This window comes from Cupressus sempervirens, chromosome 10 (genome assembly GCF_028749045.1).
Source record: "Cupressus sempervirens isolate cs-2001-9-10 chromosome 10, ASM2874904v1, whole genome shotgun sequence".
NCBI classification, from domain to species: domain Eukaryota; kingdom Viridiplantae; phylum Streptophyta; class Pinopsida; order Cupressales; family Cupressaceae; genus Cupressus; species Cupressus sempervirens.
This window is the reverse complement of record NC_143127.1, coordinates 85,136,993-85,158,679: the sequence shown is the minus strand read 5'-3', so window position 1 is coordinate 85,158,679 and position 21,687 is coordinate 85,136,993. Positions and strand designations below refer to the sequence as shown.

The following is a 21,687-nucleotide window of genomic DNA, read 5'->3' as shown; positions in this document are numbered from 1 at the left end:
AGAAAAGATAGAAGACATGCTTCTTTAGGTAGCATGCAGCATTACTATCAAAGTGCAGAGGTTAATGAATCATTTTGCAGCATGAAAACTATCCAAGAAAATATTTGCCTTTGCAAAGAGATTAAATATTTCAGAAGATGACCTGTCTAGGGAACCAAATTTTGAAAGACTGACGAATGCTATTCTTGGGCCCTGCTATGGCTATAATATATATAGGCGATGCTAGAAAATGAAATGACCTCTGGACTAGTGTGAATTGCTGCAACCTACCGGGCTGAAAATAGGGCTTATGAGAGACAGTTTGTAGAAAACATGTGAATTTTTCGTGTAAGGATCTGGAACATTTTATTATGCCCTGAACCCAAGTGTAAGACTTTTTCAGGTTCAAATAAACTTGATTTTTCCCCTTGCAGAGTAGCTCAAGATATTTTGTGCAACCTTGAGTTATATAGGATAGGATGGGAACATATTTCTTTCACCAACCATAGTAGTTCATTGGCTGGAAAGCAATTGCACGTTCTAACTATTGCCTTCTAAAGTACATTTTTGTAATTGGTTTCTTGTATTTTCACTTTTGGTTTGAAATTTGTATCTATCTAAAATTGCCTTATTAGGAGATTTTGCTGATGATTACTTTAGGTATGCTGATTTGTGGCAGCAATGCCATTTGTTCTTTCCCCTCCAATGCAGAGCATATATATTACAAGATTTTCTCTTACGGTGCACATTTTGTGGTTCAGATATTGGACAATTGAACAACAACTTACACACCATACAATCAATGGTTGTAATCTGAGACCTGGTGATTTGCTAGGATCTGGAACCATAAGTGGACCAGTAAGTTATGATCTCCTTAAAAATTTGTATGTGTAATTATTAACAGAGTAATAGAGGAAAAATCTGGCTATCATATCGAACTTTGGGAATCAACTTTAAATTCATAAGGTCAGAGTTTATAAGTGGCTTTACATGTGAACTTTTATTATAGCTCTATTGTGGTCTGCCATTTTCTAGTGAAATATATTTATCCGTCTGTTTGTTGGGTGAACAGGAACCAGAAAGTTTTGGTTCTCTGTTAGAACTATCATGGGATGGCAAGAAGCAAGTGAAGCTTGAAAACATATCTCGAACATTTATTGAGGATGGTGATGAGGTCATTTTATCTGCATGTTGTCAGGTAACACATGACATTGTTATCCATTTTTTCATTTTTCAAACATGTTGTGGCAAATCTTACTGCTATTCTTTCCATTCTCTATAAAAAATTTAGATATTGGCAGCTATAGCTAAAGGTTCATTTCTTTATAAAATTAATACTAATAAATGTTCTCATTGAAATGCTTGTTTGTTATATAGCTTGAGATGATAGGAAATACATTAGTTCTTTTCAATTGTGTCATACTTATTACTTTTGTATGTACATATAATTCTTGGTTGGTTCTGTACAAAGTGCCCCATTCATATCCCTTCTGGTCAACACAAATACCTCTACCATGAACTTGACTAGATCAATCTTTTATTTGTTAGATATTATAACAGTACTGGTTGTTGTTGGTAGATAGTTTTATTGTACTGCTTAAACCAGCTAGAAAGAACCATTGGGCATCTAGCATTCTTGGAGGACCTTACAAACTATTTACTGGCTTTAGAAGCAAGTGCTATCATTTCTATTCATGCATTGATCTGACAAACATAGAAATGAGAAGATGCATATAAATGAGATGGCATCAAATTAATCGAACAAAGTCGGAACAACAAACTTTTAGACAATTTTTGACTGGTACAAATAACAGATATGCCACAGGTATAAACCAGTTCTCTGCATATTAAACGAATGAAGCACAGATTTGGCATTGGAGCAATGCAAATCTACTCACTCAACTGAAGGAATGAGATGATTAATTTAAGCACCGTTTGCAGATATGGTTGTTCCTGAATGTACAGAGATTACTACATAAATAGGCATAGCTTTAATAAAGATCTTACTTAGGCGGTCCACATTACATGATTTGGTTGAACATTCTGAATGTAATTGTCTTTCGATTCTGCCTTTTCATCATATAGGTATTGGTACATAGCCATGACTTGGACCTTGGACCAGTTAGCATAATGGTGAGAATTATACATTTCCTACACATAGCAGAGCTTCAACTTCTTCCTCTTCCTAGTTGGATCTCTTTCAACCAAGCATGTGGCAGACCTGAGAAATTACTAAATTTTCTTTTCTTTCTGAGCTCCATACAGAGTCACTGTGATTAAAATGCTATGTTTTAAACTTTTCAAGTGCATACTAGGTGTGCCCAACTATAAGTTATAACTATCAACCACATCCATAAAGTGCTCCAATCAGTACATTAAGCTAAGAAAATTTTGAATTATACTACCCAATGGCAAGGGTAGTTGCAAACTTGGTGCCAGTGGCAACTTTCTAGCCATGGTCTTACCTTTGCATCAGAGTTCTAGGTTGGCCAGTGTGAAGAGTCTGGAGACAACATGCTCAAGAAGTGATAGTGACTGAGCACACTCTAGTTACCAAACCTTCCTTGGGCTAACCACATTTGACAACTGACAAACCCCTTTTTTGGGTATGGAAATGCAAAATTATTAACCATTCATTATCCTCCTTCAATTTGGAGTGTTCCCTTGGTTAGAGGGAGCACATATGGTAACAACTGTGTAATGACTCACTAGTAATTGTGAGCTGACAATGTTAGTTTCTCTCTTCACCAGGGTAATTTAGACAAGCAAAGAAGTTAGTGGTTGCATTTGAGCCTTGGGCCTTGTTCGTGCTCCAAATTGTATCTTGCAGTTCTAGTAGACACTCTTCAAGATAAATACCTGAGGACTAAAGGTTAGATCTTGGTCTCAGATAGATAAGGTGCGACTCATGATTGAATTGTTGACAATGTGGGAAAAATGACAAGAACAGGCATCTCTTCTAGACTTCTGGCTTTGCTATGCCAGTGAGGTTATTCCTAGAGATTCTAGAAGACAATTGAAGAGGAATCAAAACAAATGGGCAAACAGTTTGCCATACCCTTGACATAGGGACGCCTCAAAGATTTGTTACTAGGCATCTATTATATTGGTTTACTAGTCTTGTACTAAACATCTCTTATTGGCAAATTTCAATTTGATATATATTTAACTAAAGATGTAGAACAAATTTAAGTAGGGCTTTGCTCGGAGAATGATGAAGGAGGCCATAACCTCTGCTGCTATCTTCACTGCATCAGATTCCTGAATACTCTGAATCTCAGGAAGAGCTCCTCCTGTAGCTTCTTGATCTTCTCTTTCTTCAGCATCAACATTATCAATGTTATCAATTTCTTCATCTTCATTATCTTTTGCCACATTCTCTTCTTCATCATTCTTGTCATCAATCTGTACAACTTGATCACTGGGTTTGTAGAGCCCATAGATGTTTTTCCATGCAACAGTGTTTGATTTCACAACTGACTCAATATCCTTTGACAGGATCAGCAATGCATTGGATTTTGGTGTCAGCTTTGTTTCATTTTCCTTTAACGATTTCTTTACCTCTTTATCACCGAGACTTGGCATGAGTTGTCCCAAGGTCTGTTCCCTGATGTCTCTTGCAACATTTACTGCATTTTCCCATACTGGTGCAACTGCCTTGACAATTACATCAGGAACTTGTGCTTTCAGTTCATCAGGAGAGTATTTCCATTTTGCCATTTTTGCCACTAGGGCATCCTCAATCTGTTTCTTCTCCTCTGCACTACTAGTGTCATAATCATTTACATTATCTTACCTCATTATGACCTATGAAGACCTGCAAATGCGTCTCTCTCATTAACAAGGGTATTCTCCCAAGATCTATGGCAGAGGCAAGTATTGATTTTACATTCCACTTTTTGGGGAACTCAGAAAGCCAGGACTTACCTAATTCTGTCTTCTTACTTTGTCAAATATTTGCAATAAAAACCAGGTGAAGATGTTACACAAGATATCAATTGCTATTTCTGATATACATGTATGAATATGCGTAAAATTGATATTGGGATAGTCTGATATACAATGACTAAATATGCTATGAATGTTATTGCTCTATCACTTGTAGTGTTAAACGAATATTTCTGTGCCTGATCTTCAATATGCTTATGCAACTGATATGTATTGCTTTTAGCTAAAGGGTTGTTATGTCTGATATATCTATCTGATTATGCAATGAATGGATATATGATGTCCCCTTTCTAAAATAGGATTTAATGACTTAATGATAACATTAAGATATAAATAAGGCTAGAGCCTACAGCACTATGATAAGTTGTGAACCTCTAATCTGGTAGGTTTTGTGTTCGAGTCTACTCAAGCTTAACAAATAATAATAATTAATCTCCTCTTTGGCTTAATACCTATCAAAGAAAAAATTACGATAAAAATAAAGAAATAATAATTAAATGTAATATATAATATGATTATAAGATGTATGATGAAATAAGTTTAAAGTGATGATTTGAACTTAATAAGTGCATCCACTATTTATTGACAAACATAAATTATTTTGAATAAAATTAAATAATAAATAGATAATAAAATTAAAATGTAAATAAATAAATAAGCAAAACTAGCAATGGAGCATCAATATAGCGACTGGCACATAATGGAAAGGCTATCACTCCCAAAGTCGCATATCTTGAGGATGGTAAAATATAAAGCCACAATGGATGAGGCAGCCAAGAGGGAATTGAGGCATCAAATGGGAATTTATAACATATTGATTACATCAAGAGGGATCAGCTGGAGGAAAACCTATATTAGGCAGAGATAGCGAACAGCAGGAGAATTATTTATGTGAAGTCAATCAGTCAAGACGGAACACTGTTTTATCAATCCATTAGGTGATTGCAGAATTAATTGGAGTGAAACACCAGTGTCAGAAATCAAATCAGATCACAAGAGATTTGGTGGCACTAATGTGAATGCTCAAGCATTAGCAATTTTTTGTTTATTGATTGAGCAATTATATGTACAGATCTGCAAATTCGTGAGCCTTAAAACAGACTGAGAGTTGCTGAGAATGATCTTTCCAGCAATATGTATATTCAGATTTGAGAGACAGATATCCTTATGTGCTTACTGCAGGTCCAGTCCTCTAAATTCGAATTTGTGTGATTGAACAACTTTGCTATGTATCCATGGGAAGGAGAATGCTTGTAGACCAGACTCCTTTTATTGTGTGTTCTCCAAACTATATTCTCAACCCTACATATATCCCATCTAGAGAGTATGTTCCTCAAGGGACATGACCATTAGTTTTGGCAATAACACAAAATTATTCCTAAGTCGCCGATTTCAAGGAGTCTGAATATAATTAACAAACTAAGCATTAGTTAAGCTAAATACTAAACAAGAACACCCTTTGGAAATCGCCGGCTTCTCTAGGAAAGATATAAATGTGCTAATTATCAATCATTGGATATATATTATCCACAAAAGAATGTACAGCCCGTACTCACAGACCTGTAGCATTATTCAGGTTATGTTCTCAACACTCCCTCTTAACCTGATAATTCTACAGAGAGATATCATATCTAGCAACATCAATACAGATGTTAAGCAAGAATTAATATTCTATATTCTAGCAACATCAACTAGGTGAATCTCCTTAGGTTCACACATAAACTGACTTAAAGCATGAACATCATAGCAAATATTAGGTCTTGTATTTACTAGGTACATCAGGGACCCAATCATGTGCCTGTAGAGAGTAGAATCTATTGGAGGTGATTCTGCAGCTGCTTCTTTAAGTTTATGCAAATTGGTTGCCATTGGAGAAGACATAGACTTGCAATTCCACATTCCAAATTTCTTCAAGATATTTGAAGTTTACTTTCCTTGATTCAGTATGATATTGTCAGCATTTTGTCGTACTTCCAATCCTAGGAAGTAATGGAGAAGACCCAAGTCTTTCATTTCGAATTCTTTGGTTAGATCTTTTCTTGCACTGATCTATAAGATGATCATCACCTGTGATTAATAAATCATCAACATACAATATCAATATTACCATACCATCTTTATCTCTTTTATAATATAAGTTTGGATTTGCTACATTCTTAGAGAATTCTAAGCCATTGAGATATTTATCAATACTTTCATACCAGGCCCTGGGAGCCTGTTTAAGCCCATAAAGAGCTTTCTTGAATTTGCAAACAAAGGCATTAGGATCATGGGTTTCTAATCTTTCTAGTTGCTCTAGATAGACTTCTTCTGAAATCTTTCCATTGAGAAATGCTGTCTTTACATCCATTTGATGTACCTTCCATCCCTTAGATGCGACAATTGCTAAGACAGCTCGAACGGTAGTATATCTGGCAACAGGAGCAAAGGTTTCTTCATAATCAATCCCTTCTTTTTGAGAAAAACCTCTGGCTGCAAATCTGACTTTATATTTCTCAATACTCCCATTTGCAGCACGCTTAATCTTGAATATCCATTTGGAAGAAACAACAGATTTTCTTTTTGGTCTTGGAACTATTTCCCAAACATCATTTTTCATAATTGATTGATATTCTTCTGTCATAGCTTCTTTCCAAGTTGGATGTTTAATAGCATTAGAAGGATTGGTTGGTTCTGTTTTGGATAAATCAATCATATTTGCTGTATAACTAGAGAATCTTTTAGGTCTTTTACTTTCTTTGAATGATCCTGAAGGTGCAGCAAAATCTTGAGCTGCTTCAACTGTTTTTATGGCCCAAAGTGGTCTTTTCTTTGAATTTTCCTCAAGGTTCATATTTTCATTTTCAACCTCTTCTAGGTTCTCCCTCTGGGATTTAGATTCACTAATTCTTTCAGAATTGGATAAAGGAGAAGGTTCATTGGAACTTAAGGCTCTTTTGAATGCAAGATCTTCCTCAAAGATTACATCTCTGCTAAGTTCAATAGTTTTTTGTCCAGGTATGAAAATTCAATATGCTTTAGAAGTTTCACTATACCCTACAAGGATACCTTTCCTCCCAGATGGTTCTAATTTGGTTCTTTTCTTTTGGAACATGAATGTATACAGGGCATCCAAAAATTCTGAGGTGACTTATTTTGGGTTTTATTTTAGTAAATACTTCTTTAGGGGTCTTATCTTTAAGATAGGAGTGAGGGCTTCTGTTTTGAATGTATACAGTAGTACATGAGGCTTCTGCCCAAAGATAGTATTCTAGATTTTGGTCAAAAATCATGGCCCTAGCAGCTTCTATAATTGCCCTATTCTTTCTTTCAGCTACCTTATTTTGTTTTGGGTTATAAGGAACAGTGTACTCTCTCTTGATCCCTGATTCTTTACAAAACCTTTTAAACAAGTCTGAGGTATATTCTCCTCCATTATCTGTTCTAAGGGTTTTAATTTTATGCCCTGAAAATTTTTCAGTTAATGCTTTGAATTCTTTAAATCTTTGTAAGATTTCTTCTGATTCTTTGCATTTTAAGAAATAAATCCATGTTTTCCTAGAGAAGTCATCTATGAACAAGACATAATATCAGAATCTTCCAAGGGAGGGAACAAACATAGGTCCACATAAATCGGAATGAATTAATTCTAGTACATTATTTATTTTTCTAGTACTATCATGAAAAGGACTTCTGGTACTTTTACCCAGGGCACACCCTTTGCAAATACTAGGGTGATCTTTATTTAATTTTGGTAATCTGGTAACCATCTTTTCCATAGTTGATAAAGTTTTAAAGTTTAGGTGCCCTAATCTTCTGTGCCATATTTCATTTGATCTTTAGCTTCGTGAACTAGGGCTTGAATGGATCAACTGGATTCTGTATTCAATTCATACAAATATCCCTTTCTTTGACCAATTAATTTAGCTTTCTTGATGGAAGAGTTTTTAGCCCAAGTTAATACTTTGCCATCCACGAATGCAACATTGTGTCCATCATCTTCAAGTGCTGTTATTGAGATTAGGTTTCTTTTAATCCCTGGTACATAGAGTACACTTTTAAGAAGAAGAGTATTTCCTGATTTTAGTTTCAAAGTATAGCTTCCAATTCCTTCAACTGAGTGTGCAGAGTTATCACCAATAGTAACTTCACCATTTACTTTCTCTAATAAGGAATCTAGAGTTTCTTTGTAACCTGTTATATGTCTGGACAATCCACTATCTATTACCCATGCCTTATTTGAGATTTCATTTAATAGAGAGGAATACAAAACACGATTCTCCGAATCATAAGTTTCTTCTTCTCTAATGACATTTGTACAATTTGCCTGTTTGGAGTTTTCTGGACAATTAGATCTATAGTGTCCAAATTTTTCACATTTGAAACACTTTATTTAGAGAGATCTTTCTTGGGCTTTTCATTCTTTTGATTTCCCTTTCTCTTTTTGAAGTTCTTTTTCTTGTCTTTATAGGAGTTTGCATTAAGAACGTGAAGTTCTTCATCTTCTGCTTTTGGTTTTCCTCCTTTCTTTAGGTTTCTTGACTCTTCTTGACGACAATCATTCTTGAGACTGTTAAAGTCCGGAAGTTGATCTCTAGCACTTATTCCTTGTGCAAAAGTTTCCCATGATTTTGGCAATCCATCTATGGCCATGAGTGTTAGTTCGGTGTCATTAATGATGGTTCCTATGCTTGACAATTCATCTCTAATGCCAGCAACTCTTAGGAAATAAGAGTTTATTGATTCTCCTTTCTTTATTTGGATGTGATTCAGTTGTCTTTTTTAATGTAAGGACCCTGGTTGCATTGTTTATTTCAAATGCATTCTGTAATGCATTCATCATATCGTAGGCAGTTTGGTGTTTTGTAAGCATAGGTACGATATCATTATTAACTCCATCCAAGATGATTTGAATGGCTTTTCTATTTCCATTGGTCCATATGGATTTGTGAGGTTCAACTGGTGGGTGTTTGGATGCTCCATCAACAAATTGTTTAACATTGTTTTCTTCAAGAATCATCAAGATTCTGAATTTCCATGCTTCAAAGTGTTCCTTCCCATTGAATCTGTCCTCAGGCCTGATTGTATATGCCATTGGAAATGGAAGACAACTACTGAATATGTAAAAGTTCTGATTATTGAAAAATTTGCAGAGCCCTAGATCTGGTAACTTGGCTCTGATACCATGTACAGATCTGCAAATTGGTGAGCCTTAGAACAGACTCAGAGTTGCTGAGAATGATCTTTCCAGCAATATGTATATTCAGATTTGAGAGGCAGATATCCTTATGTGCTTACTGCAGGTCCAGTCCTCTAAATTCGAACTTGTGTGATTGAACAACTTTGCTATGTATCCGTGGGAAGGAGAATGCTTGTAGATCAGACTGCTTGTATTGTGTTCTCCAAACTACATTCTCAACCCTACATATATCCCATCTAAAGGGTATGTTCCTCAAGGGACATGACCATTAGTTTTGGCAATAACACCAAATTATTCCTAAGTCGCCGATTTCAAGGAGTCTAAATATAATTAACAAACTAAGCATTAGTTAAGCTAAATACTAAACAAGAACACCCTTTGGAAATCGCCGGCTTCTCTAGGAAAGATATAAATGTGTTAATTATCAATCATTGGATATATATTATCCACAAAAGAATGTACAGCCCGTACTAACAGACCTGTAGCATTATTTAGGTTACGTTCTCAACATTATAGAGATCAATGAGCTGAATAGCATACGTGTGTGCAAATATTGGATAGATAAAATAATAATTAAATTCTGAAGTATCTGAACAGAGAAAATATAGTGTGATTCCAGTGAAGATATAAGAGGAGTTTAGCCACAGGACAACCTCTAGCAATGATTCTGGGGGTCAATACCATATTGAGCTTGTAATGAAGACAAATGCTTTAGTGGCAAGACTGTGGTTTAATTGATAATACATCATGCCTTTGCTGGGATCAAGTGGTGGTTTTCAGAAAACTTGGTAATTTATGAATGCCATTACCTACTCGGACTTGGCATACAATGTCTGAAATAATCAACTATTGTGGGAGATTGCACAAAGTGCTTTGGCTACTGAAGCAAGTGCTCATCAAGCTCGTAACATATTCATCTGATTTGCAGACTTTAGTATCTACGAAGAACAACCTCATTAGTATTGGCAGGAGCATGTCTTCATGATATACTAAAAATATTGTTCACTCTCTACCAGGTTATTTGTTTTACACAGAGTAAACAGGAAGATTCACACAATAACAAAAGGAATATAATAATACAGAATAAACACCATACACATAATATTGGCAGAATGATAAGATTTTATTTCATGTAATGTTGTATCAAAATGTAACATATTCTCGGTGGCTAAGAAACGAAGAATCCATGCCATACATTCCTGCCCGTAAATCATGCTTCCTCACCATTTGTTTCAAATTCCAGCCACCTGGCCTGGACGATGTTAGTTTCAAATTTTTACCATTCAACTCTCCAATATAATGTGCCCAACAAGTGGGAATCTGGACTAACAGTTCAGTTAGCTGTGATGATTTTGTACGTCAACTCTCTCTGGTTATTTTGGAAGGTGCACCTTCTTATGATTAAAAATAATGAAAACTAAAAACTTGTATACTTTTAACCATAGAGAAAATATGGGAACTTTTAACTAGAAAGTTTTGAAAGGTAAAAATCTTTAATATTGCTATTAGTAACTACTTGTGTAATCCCACACAAATATGATTATTAAACAACAATCCACAATGGATATTCATAAAATATTTCAAACATATGCATAAAGGATAACCTCCAGTAATGCATTCAATATAAGATGAATATACAACCCATAAATTGTATCGTAGTCCACGATTTGTAAGATCACTTAAAGATGCTATTTTGTTAAAATCTTTGAGGTCTTTTTCTGTTTTCTCTGTCTAACCCCTAACAAAACAAGAATTTAGCAATATATATGCATCAAGTGTCATAATTGACTTCGTGACCAACGGTTTCTTGAAGGTAACTGCCTCAAAGATCAGTCAAAGTTTAGCAAATGACACGAAGAAAGATGGCCCTCTAGAGCCTTAGTTTTTCACTAACATCTTAAAAACATCAAGTTGTCAGAAAGTAGTCTATCATCACTGATTCCGTCTTCCTGATCCTTTGCACTTCATTTCCTTGCTCCACGTGCGCCACTTGTTCACCTACATCCACTGCTTAAGCTCTAGCCTCTGGCTCCCATACTCCCGTTCTATAAAGCCCATACTTAGTGATGTAACAATGTCTTGGATTGAGATTTGCCTGTTATGCTTTTCTTCACCTTATGCTTGGCCATTTTTCCGTTCTGCTTCAACAATTTTGGTGTGAAGTTCCTTGGCTTCGTCTTTAAATCTAGGGATGTTCTCTGCTAAGTTCCACTGTTTACCATACAGGGTAAAAGATACTTTAATGCATGTAGTATAGCACGATACAACATAGAATGGTTTTAATTTTAACTCTCATCTACTGTGAATGGTTTTAATTTATAGTGAATGGTTTTAATTTTAACAATATCAATCTTTTCACTCTTCAAAAATTCCCTCCCATCGTACACCGTACAGCCTCTTGTCTCTTACTTTGCTGTTCCAACTCTTTCATCCATACATTGTACGGCCTTTGTTCTGTGTCTCTTCGATTTTCTTTCTCCTCTTCTTGCTTCCGTACGTCGTATGGTTCATACAGTTTACTTTCATCCACTTCACTGTTGTTTCTTTTTCTTGGCCGTACGGTGCAATGTTTCCACAAACTGTTCTAATTTAACAATCATATTCCATTCTTGTGGCTTCCATACTCCTTTAATACTCTAATCTTTTATTACTTTATTACTTTATTACTTCGTAGTGGCACTGAAAAATTATGTTCAACTCTGTCTTTACTTATCTTACATATGTACAATATTTACATATATACAATATTTACAGTAGTTCTTTAGTTGTTCGTTGGCGTGGCAACATTTCTCTCATGATATATTTTTAACTTTGACCCATTTACTGCGTTTAGTATTTCTTTCCCGTCCAGCGTCCATAACTTGATTGCCTTGTTATCGCCAACTTCCCGTATCTTGTACGGTCCAACCCATCTAACTTTGAACTTCCCAAGTCTGATTTCGTTTTGTCCATTATACTTAAACACTAATCGGCCGGGTTGGAACTTGTTTAATTTTAAGTGCTTATCATGCCATGCCTTCTGCTTGTTTTGCGTAACTTCAGTGGCCCACCGTGCCTATAGTCGTCGCTCATTGAGTTTGTTCAAGTTATACAATCTTTCCCTTAAACTTTCCATGTCACCTAGCTTGTTCTCAACTGCTATCCTCAAACTCGGTACCATGAATTCTGTCGGTACCATTGCCTCTTGCTCGTACATCAGCTGGAATGGAGTATGTTCGGTGGTTACTTTATATGAAGTACGGTACAACCATAAGGCTGATGGTAACTTCTCTTCCCAATCTTCTCCTTCAACTGCACAGGATTTATAAATTACTTCGACTAGGATCTTGTTCGTTGCTTCAGCTTGTCCGTTGGCTCTCGGATAGTAGGGGCTCGATAGTGAATGATAGATTTTAAATTCAGTAGTGAGCAGTCGGATGACATGATTAGCAAAGTGTCCTCCTTGATCACTTGTCAATTGCAATGGAATTCCGTACCTGGTAATGATTTGCTTATAAATGAATCTCGCTGTGCTTACTGCCGAGTTATCCGGTAGTGCTCGTGCCTCTACCCACTTAGTCAGGTACTCTGTCGCTACCACAATGTATCGGCACCTTCTGGTTTTTCTCACCTTCAGAGGTCCGACGAAGTCCAATCCCCATCTTTCAAAGAGTTCCTGTGCATGCGAGGGGTTCAAAGGCATGCAAGTCCCTCTTTAATGGTTTATCGGCTCGCTGACATGTGTTGCATGCAACGACCCACTCCTTGGCATCGTTGTGTACAGTTCCCCACCATAGTCCTGCTAGAAGTATCTTCCGCGCAGCTATGTCTGACCCCATGTGTCCTCCTACCGGTCCTTGATGCGCTTCCTTTAGTACCTTTGGAATTTCCTCCTCTAAGATGCACCGCCTTAGAATCTGATCAGGTCCCATTTTGTATAATAGCCTGTTGATTAATTGGAATGCCCGACTCCTTAACACCAATTTCCTTCTCTCATTTGGTGGCATCTCGCTTGGAAACTGTCCCGTCGATAGATATTCCTCGATACGTGTGTACCAGGATGATAGTACTATAACATGAAATAGCTGCACATTTGGAAATCATCATTAACTCCCTCTGGTGGCTCCCCTGACTTCATTCTCGACAGATGATCTGCACTTACATGACTTTTCCCTAGCCGCACCACGATCTTAAACGCGAACTCTTGTAATAATAGCAACCACTGACTTATTCTTCCTTGAATAATCAGCTTATTCACCAAGTATAGCAGTGCCTGATGATCTACGTAGAATACAAATGGCGTCGCGAACAAGTAATGTCTGAACTTTTGCACTGCATACACCAACCCTAACGCCTCTCGCTCTATCATACTATAGTTTTCCTCTGCCTTGGATAAGAATCTACTTGCAAAATACAATGGATGGTCCAATCCGTGGTCACCTGTCTGCGCCAGTGTTGCTCCAATGGCATAATTCGATGTATCTACATGAACATGAAATTCTCTGTCCCAATTCGGATAGGCTAGAATCGGTGCTGTGGTTGATCTTGTTTTAAATCCCTTGAAAGCTTCATTCTGTTCGGCTTCCCATTTGTAAGGTTCGCCCTTGCAGGTGAGTTTATCTAGCGGGTATGAAACTTTTGCAAAGTTTTTAATAAATCTTTGGTAATAATCGATGTGCCCTAAAAATGACTCCAGTTCCGATACATCCGTCGAGGGTGGCATCTCCAAGATTACGCGGACTTTGTCTGAATCTGTCTTCAACCCTGCTTTACAAACTGTGTCCAAGCAACTTTCCTTGTGGCACCATGAATTTGCACTTTTTTGGGTTCAACGCCAATCTTGCTCGTTTGCACCTCTCCATGCATTCTTTGAGTTCCGTTATGTGTTTATCCTCTTCGCTAAAGATTGACCAGTCGTCTAGGAATGCTTTAAAACTTCCAATAGACATTTTATCAAATATATGTAAGATAATCCTTTGAAATGTTGCCAGGGCATTGCACAATCCAAACGGCATCCTGTTGTATGCATATACTCCATCTTCCACAATGAATGTCATTTTTAATTTGTCTTCCTTAGCGATGGATATTTGATTGTAATCCGAGAATTCGTCCATGAATGAATAAATCTCATGCCCCGCTACTTCCTCCAAGATGCTATCCGTAAATGGTATCGGGAACGGGTCTTTAATTGTTACCGCATTTAGACATCGGAAGTCTACACATTCTTATCTGTGTTGTGTCCTTTTTCAGGGATATCACGATCGGTGATACCCACTCACTTGTCTACACTCTGAAAATGATTCCTACCTCCAGCATCCTATCGATTTCTTCTGTGACTCGTGATTGCACCATCTGCATAGTAGTTGCGGCGTCTCCTTCGTAGTACAGTCTCTAGCGAAGTGGCCCTAGAGATGCACACACTACACTGAATCATCGACCGTCCACTTGCGTCGTACTATATTCGACTCCGGCCTCCATTGTTACTGTTGTTGTTATTGCCACCCCTTCCGCGTCTATCATTGTTGCGATATCCTCCCAAAGTTGCATTGTTGCTTGTGTTGTTTCCGATGGACGCTTCCTTCGTTAGTAACACTTGCTGGTGTCCTTTTGATTTCATGTTAAACGGGCACTCCTTTAGGGAATGTCCCGCAAACTGGCAGATGTCACAAAATTGTTTCTTCGAACATGAGCCCTTTGCATGGCCATCCTCTTTACAGTCTGTGCACCATAGTTCTCCCTTCACTGTTTTCAAATTCTTAAATTCTTTCATCATTCGAAGCATATCTTTCTGTAACGCTCGAACCTTCTTGTTTGATTCCTTGTCACTACTGCTACTTTCTAAGGATGAATCGTCTGAATCTAATGACTTATGCTTTTTCTTCTTACTTGTCTTCTTTTCGCTTTCCAGATCCATCGCACGATTATATGCATTGGTGTATGACGCGGGTGATACAATCTTCTTCTTTTTCAGAGCCGGTCGCAGCCCCTCCACAAACCATTGTTTCTTCAATCCGTCCGCTGGTTGACTTTCCATCTTCCGAACCAGCTCTCTCAGCCGTCTAGCATAGGCCCAGATTTTTTCATTCTTTCCTTGCTTGGTGCTATATATCTCTGCTACTATTTCATTATCATCCTTTAGCAATCAAAACTCTACAATGAACTCTTTTCTAACATTTGCCCATGTAGTTAGTTTTTGAGGGTTGGTGTCCGAAAACTAATCAATTGCCACACCTCCTAGGGTTGCTGGGAATTGTCTGACCCAATCATCCTCGTCCGTCACACCATTTGCTGTCCATGTGGTTTCGCACGTCTTGCAATGTCTGATTGGATCTGCCGTACCATCACCATTAAACTTAGGTATTTTTTCTTTGGGACTGGCCATCGCTACTTTCTTTTGATTCTTAGGTACTTGTTGAGCACCCGCGCTGTTCTGAGCACCTGCGTTGTTCAAAGCACCCGCACTATTTTGAGTACCCACATTGTTCTGAGCACCCGTGCTGTTTTGCACAACATCCGGATTGTTGTGCACACCCGCGTTGTTCTGCACAACACCCGTGCTGTTCTGCAAACCTGTGTTGCTTTGGACAACTGTCCTACTTTCAACAACCGCGTTACTTGGTGAGAAAAGATCTTCCTCAAGTGAAGTTGTTTGATGCTCTTCATGTATCTTTTCGTCGGGTGTATCAGGAACGAAGAGTTCACTCCACGCTTGTGCTCCCTTGACACTTAGAGCCATGCGAGTTGCTTCCCTTCTGTTCGGCTACTCTACCCTCCTCATATATAGGTTAATGAACTCCTCCCTTGTTTCTTCCACCAAATTCAATCCCTGTTGAGTTTCCTCCAGCAATTCCTCGGTACTCCTCGGCCTACTAGGTGAGTGCACTCCCTCCGTCTGTGCCTCTTCACCCCTTCGGAACCCATTGACAATCTGCTGATGCTTCTGCCTGCGCTCTGCCTGTTGTGCTGAAGTTAAAACTTCTTGTGCTTTACGTATTTCATTCTTGTCTTTTACCTTGTTCCTATACTTGTTAAGCAAATTCAGCATTAATCTTCATAACATTCCTTCGTCCAGGTTCGTCTGGCAACGACACCAAATGTTTACCGTACAGGGTAAAGATACTTTAATGCATGTAGTATAGCATGATACAACACAAAATAGATACTTTATTCATATATGTCATATGCACTCAATGCTTACAATCCGAATACACTGATTACAATGATTAAAATGATGATTGAAAGTAAATTCTGGACAATGTACATATACCTTCCCGAAGGGGTCACTCAAGCGTCATGTGCCCGATCGGATACTATTGGTTACCGTACAGGGAAAAAAGCTTAACACATGTATAACATGATTCAATTTAGAACAGGTACTTTATTCATGTATGCACTTGTAGATTACAATCCGATTACAATGACTACAATGATCAATTGATGATTCCAAAGTCCATCTCGAACGCGTACATATACCTTTCCAAAGGGGTGACTCAAGCGTCACGCGCCCGTTCGGATACTATTCTACCTGTCGGCTACATTATACATTTTACCGACAACATCATCCACCCCAAAAAGAAAGGTCGTCTCCGGACGAGAATACAACAAAATTCCTTAACAAAATTTTACTAAGAAAATGCATCAATGCATAAGTACTAGACAGAGGGATGCGTCCCTGGTGTAGTGGCCGTCTGCGTCCACAACTCGTTCACCGCTGCCCTTAGCTTGTAGACCTGTTCTTTCTTGATCTTTAGCTCTGCTTTTGCTTCCAACTAGAGCTCTAAGGCTGACTGCATCATCTCTCTGACCTCTCCCAATTCCTTCTCCTTCTCTGCTGCCATCTTCTCTTTTTCTGTCCTCAATTGTTCATTTGCTGCTGCTAACTGTTCTTTTGCTGCTAATAGGGCTGTCTTTTCGGATTGCCAGGCCGCCCGCTCCAACTCCCAGGCTGCCCTCTCCGAAGCAAACTTGGCAATTGACTCCTCTCAAGCTCCCTCAGCTGCTAGCTGGTCTGCCTGACTCCTCCGAAGGGTGTAATATATCTCCCTGTGTAACCTCATGATCTCCTGAATCAGTACCTCAATCCGGCCCTCCCTCTCAAGTTCCCTTGTCATGGACCAATCCTGTCGCATCTCTGTGGTTTCCACATCGGGCCATCCCCTCTCCTCAAAACAAACTGTAAAGGCAGCTGGACATCTCATCCGTATGAAGGATATGACTCTCTCCAGTTCCTTCCCTACTGACTCCAATGTCTGCGTCTTTTCTGAAGCTAGAACCTCGTGAGCTCAAGATGCTAGAGCTGCGACTTTCCACAATTTTTCTGGCTTTCGTACGGTACGGCTTCTTTGAATCCTATAACCAATTTGTATGGGACAGCTTGATTGGATTCAGCCTCCAGGTGGTGGTACGGCTTCTTCAGTACGGGTACCTTGTCTTAGAAGAGCACGGCCTCTTGGAAAGGATAGCTTACTCCTTTTAATGGTACGGCTGCTACAATTTTGCGGCTTATCCCGTTCCAATTTGCTTGAGATTGTATTCCCAAATGGCTTCAACTATATCTCACATACCTCGTACGGACATCTTCTTGTGCTGCCCAGACCGTACGGTCTTTTGTCCTTGCTATTAACTTTTAAACTATTTCAGTCGCCATTAAATCATTCCTTTAGTATGAATTCAATCCTTCTCCAAGTCTTAAGCTTTCATCTCCTCAGAAATCTGTGCTTCAAAAATTTCAATGCTAGCTTCATGAAGGGTGCCATCGGCCTGTATCCATTGTTCACATCCGCTTCTAAACAGAAAAAAAAACTAATCTCAGAAAGTGTCCTGATTGATTATCAAGCTCTCTGCCGACAGGTCGCAATTGTCACTTGATCTCCCTTCAAATAATGACGTCGTATTGTTTGTTTTCCTTTTGCTTTGGGACTGTACGGTTTCTCTTTTAAAATAAATTTCACCGTACGGTCTTTTCCATGCATAGCAGGCCGTATGTAGCAGGCCATACGGCTTGATTCTACCATACAATGGTCCAAGAAAACCTTTCAATTACCTTCCTTCGTCGAGTCTGTACGAAGTCTCCTCTCAGGCCGTACAGTCTTACATTTAGCTTTCTTGTGTCTCTCTCAGGTTGTACGGTCTTTCATTTAGCTTCCCTGTGTCTCCTCTCAAGCCGTACGGTCTTCCGTTTAGCTCTCCTGTGTCTGTTAATAGTCTCCAAGGGCCGTATGGTCTTTCATTTCACTCTTCTATGCTGGGTTTGACCGTATGGTCTTCTTTTATAGTCTCCCAGGGGCTATATGGTCTTTTCTTAGTCTTCTTCGGACACCAACAGACATACGGTCCTTTCTTTTCATAATTTACAACTTTATTACTTCAAGGTAGTATAGTATTATATATATATATTTTTAACTTTGCATTGCAAAGCTCGAGTCCGTACGGTCATAAAGGAAGGCCGTACGATCATTAAGGACTCTTTTTCAATTCTTTCTGAACTCACTTTATTAAAATTTCCTCCCTTTATAATCATTTTGTTATTTTGCTCCATTTTCTGCATACTTTTCATCTGATGATGTTTTCTATAGTCGTACTACAGGCTTTTGTTCTTTCAGAATTCCAATACGTTTTATGCTTCATGTTTCATTTTATCACTTCATACTTTTATAGTTTATCACTTGATATTTTAACTATATTCGGCTTTAATATTATACATATGTACATTATTTACAAACATCTTTTCTTTGTTCACTTCCTTGCGCACGGAGGATCCTTCCTTTCCCTATATATTTTCAACTTTGATCCATTTACGACATTTGGTATTTCTTTTCCGTCCAATGTCCACAATTTAATTGCTCCGTTATATCCAACTTCCCGTATCTTATACGGTCCAACCCATTTAACTTTGAATTTCCCAGGCCTTATTTCATTTTGTCCATTATACTTAAGTACTAATTGATCAGGTTGAAAGTTGTTCAATTTTAGGTGCTTGTCATGCCACGCCTTCCTCCTTGTTTGTGTAACTTCGATGGCCCACTGCGCCTGCAATCGCCGCTCATCGAGTTTGTTTAAATTGTACTGTCTCTCCCGTAAGCTCTCCATGTCGCCTAGTTTATTCTCGATCGCTATCCTTAAACTGGGTACCATGAATTCTGTCGGCACCATTGCCTCCTGTCCGTACATTAACTGAAATGGGGTGGTCCTGTAGTTACTTTATATGAAGTGTGGTACGCCCATAAAGCAGATGGTAACTTCTCTTCCCAGTCTTCTCCCTCAACTACACAGGATTTATAAATCACTCCTACTAGAATCTTGTTCATTTTGCTTCTGCCTGTCCGTTAGCCCTTGGGTAGTACGCGCTCGACAATGAATGGTAAATTTTGAAGTCAGTAGTGAGCACTTTGATAACGTGGTTCACAAAATGTCCTCCACGATCACTTGTCAACTAGAGTGGGATGCCGTACCTTGTAATAATTTGTTCATATAAAAATTTTGCTGTGCTGACTGCAAAATTGTCTGGTAACGTGCGTGCCTCCACCCATTTAGTTAAGTACTTCGTAGCTACCACGATGTATCGGCACCTTGTTTTACTTACCTTCAATGGTCCAATAAAATCCAGTCCACACCTCTCAAAAAGCTCCTGTGCATGCGAGGGATTCAAGGGCATAAAATCTCTCTTCAGTGGTTTTTTGGCCCGTTGGCATGTATCACACGCAACAACCCACTCCCTTGCGTCGTTGTATACAGTTGGCCACCATAGCCCTGCCAACAGTATCTTCTGTGCAGTAGTATTCGGCCCCATGTGTCCTCCTACTGGGCTTTCGTGTGCTTCCGTCAGTACTTTCAAAATTTCCTCCTCGAGGACACACCGTCTTAGAATCTGATCTGGTCCCATTTTATACAGTAGGCCATTAATTAACTAGAATGTTCGACTTCTCAGCACCAATTTTCATCTTTCGTTTGGTGACATGTCGCTTGGAAATTGCCCCATCGATAAATATTCTCCAATGCGTGTGTACCAGGCTGGTAGTACTGTAACATGAAAAAGTTGCGCATCTGAAAAATCATCATTAACTCCTTCAGGTGGCTCCCCCGATTTTATTCTTGATAGGTGATCTGCACTCACATGACTCTTCCCTGGCTATACCACGATCTTAAATGTGAACTCCTGTAATAATAACAACTATCGGCTTATTCTTCCTTGAATAATCGGCTTATTGACCAAGTAGAGTAACGCCTAATGATCTACATAGAACACAAATGGAGTAGCCAACAAGTAGTGTCTAAACTTCTGTACTGCATATACCATCCCCAACGCTTCTCGCTCCATGGTACTGTAATTTCTCTCCACTTTCGACAACAATCTGCTTGCAAAGTACACTGGATGGTCCAACTCGTGGTCGCTAGTCTACGCCAGTGTTGCTCCGATGGCATAATTTGAGGCATCTACATGGACATGAAATTCTTTATCCCAATTCGGATAGGCCAAAATCGGAGCCATAGCCAACCTTGTCTTCAATCTGTCAAAGGCTTCGTTTTGCTCGGCCTCCCATTTGTAAGGTTCACCTTTGCAGGTGAGTTTGTCTAGTGGATAAGAAAATTTTGCATAGTTTTTAATAAATCTTCGATAATAACCGATGTGCCCCAAAAATGACTTCACTTCTGACACATCCGTCGAGGTTTGCATCTCTAAGATCACGTGGACCTTGTCTGGATCTGTCTTCAGTCCTTTACAAACTATATGCCCAAGCAGCTTCCCCTGCGGCACCATGAACCTGCACTTCTTTGGGTTCAATGCTAATCTTGCTCTCTTGCAGCTCTCCATACATTCTCCTAACGCTGTTATATGTTTGTCTTCTGTGCTAAAAATTGACCAATCATCTAAAAATGCCTTAAAATTTCCAACAGACATCTTATCAAATATATGTAAAATAATCCTTTGGAAAGTGGCCGGAGCATTACATAATCCGAACGGCATCCTGTTATATGCATTTACTCCCTCCTCGACAATGAATGTCGTTTTTAGTTTATCCTCCTCAGCGATGGATATCTGATTATACCTTGAGAATCTGTCCATGAATGAGTAAATTTCATGCCCTGCCACTTCCTCCAGAATGCTATCTATAAATGGTATCGGAAACGGGTCTTTAATTGTTACGGCATTTAGACATCGAAAATCCACGCATATTCTTATCTGTGTCGTATCCTTTTTCAAGGATATCACAATCGGTGATACCCACTCACTTGTCTGCACTTTAAAGATGATACCGACCTCCAGCATCCTATCAATCTCTTCCGTGACCCGCGTTGCATTGTTTTTGTTCATTTGTTACGGTCTCTTCCGTACTGGTACCGCACCTTTGATTAATGGTATCCGATGGACACATAGTTCTGGTGGTACTCCTTTCAAGTCCTTATACGTCCAAGCAAAAACATGTTTATACTCCATGAATATTTTGAATGTTGTCGCTTTCAATACTGGGTTCCAATCATCTCCTACAAGAATGTTCTTTGGATTTTCCTCATCACCCAAGTTCATTGTTTTCACTGTCGGCTCTTCATACTTTATTGGTTTATCTTTACTGAACGTATGGGCAGGTGTTTCATCCACCTAC

The 21,687-nt window shown here is 38.7% G+C and overlaps 1 protein-coding gene across 1 annotated transcript in view; it reads left to right on the top strand.

Annotated features, from left to right (window-relative positions):
- The window catches only part of LOC149532696 (fumarylacetoacetase-like), a 186,704-nt gene that overhangs the window by 155,692 nt on the left and 9,325 nt on the right, over positions 1-21,687 (top strand). Inside the window, exons 12-13 of the mRNA XM_089807770.1 lie at positions 741-837; positions 1,052-1,177. Coding sequence (XP_089663896.1) covers positions 741-837; positions 1,052-1,177 — 223 coding nt within the window. The remainder of the gene's footprint in view (positions 1-740; positions 838-1,051; positions 1,178-21,687) is intronic.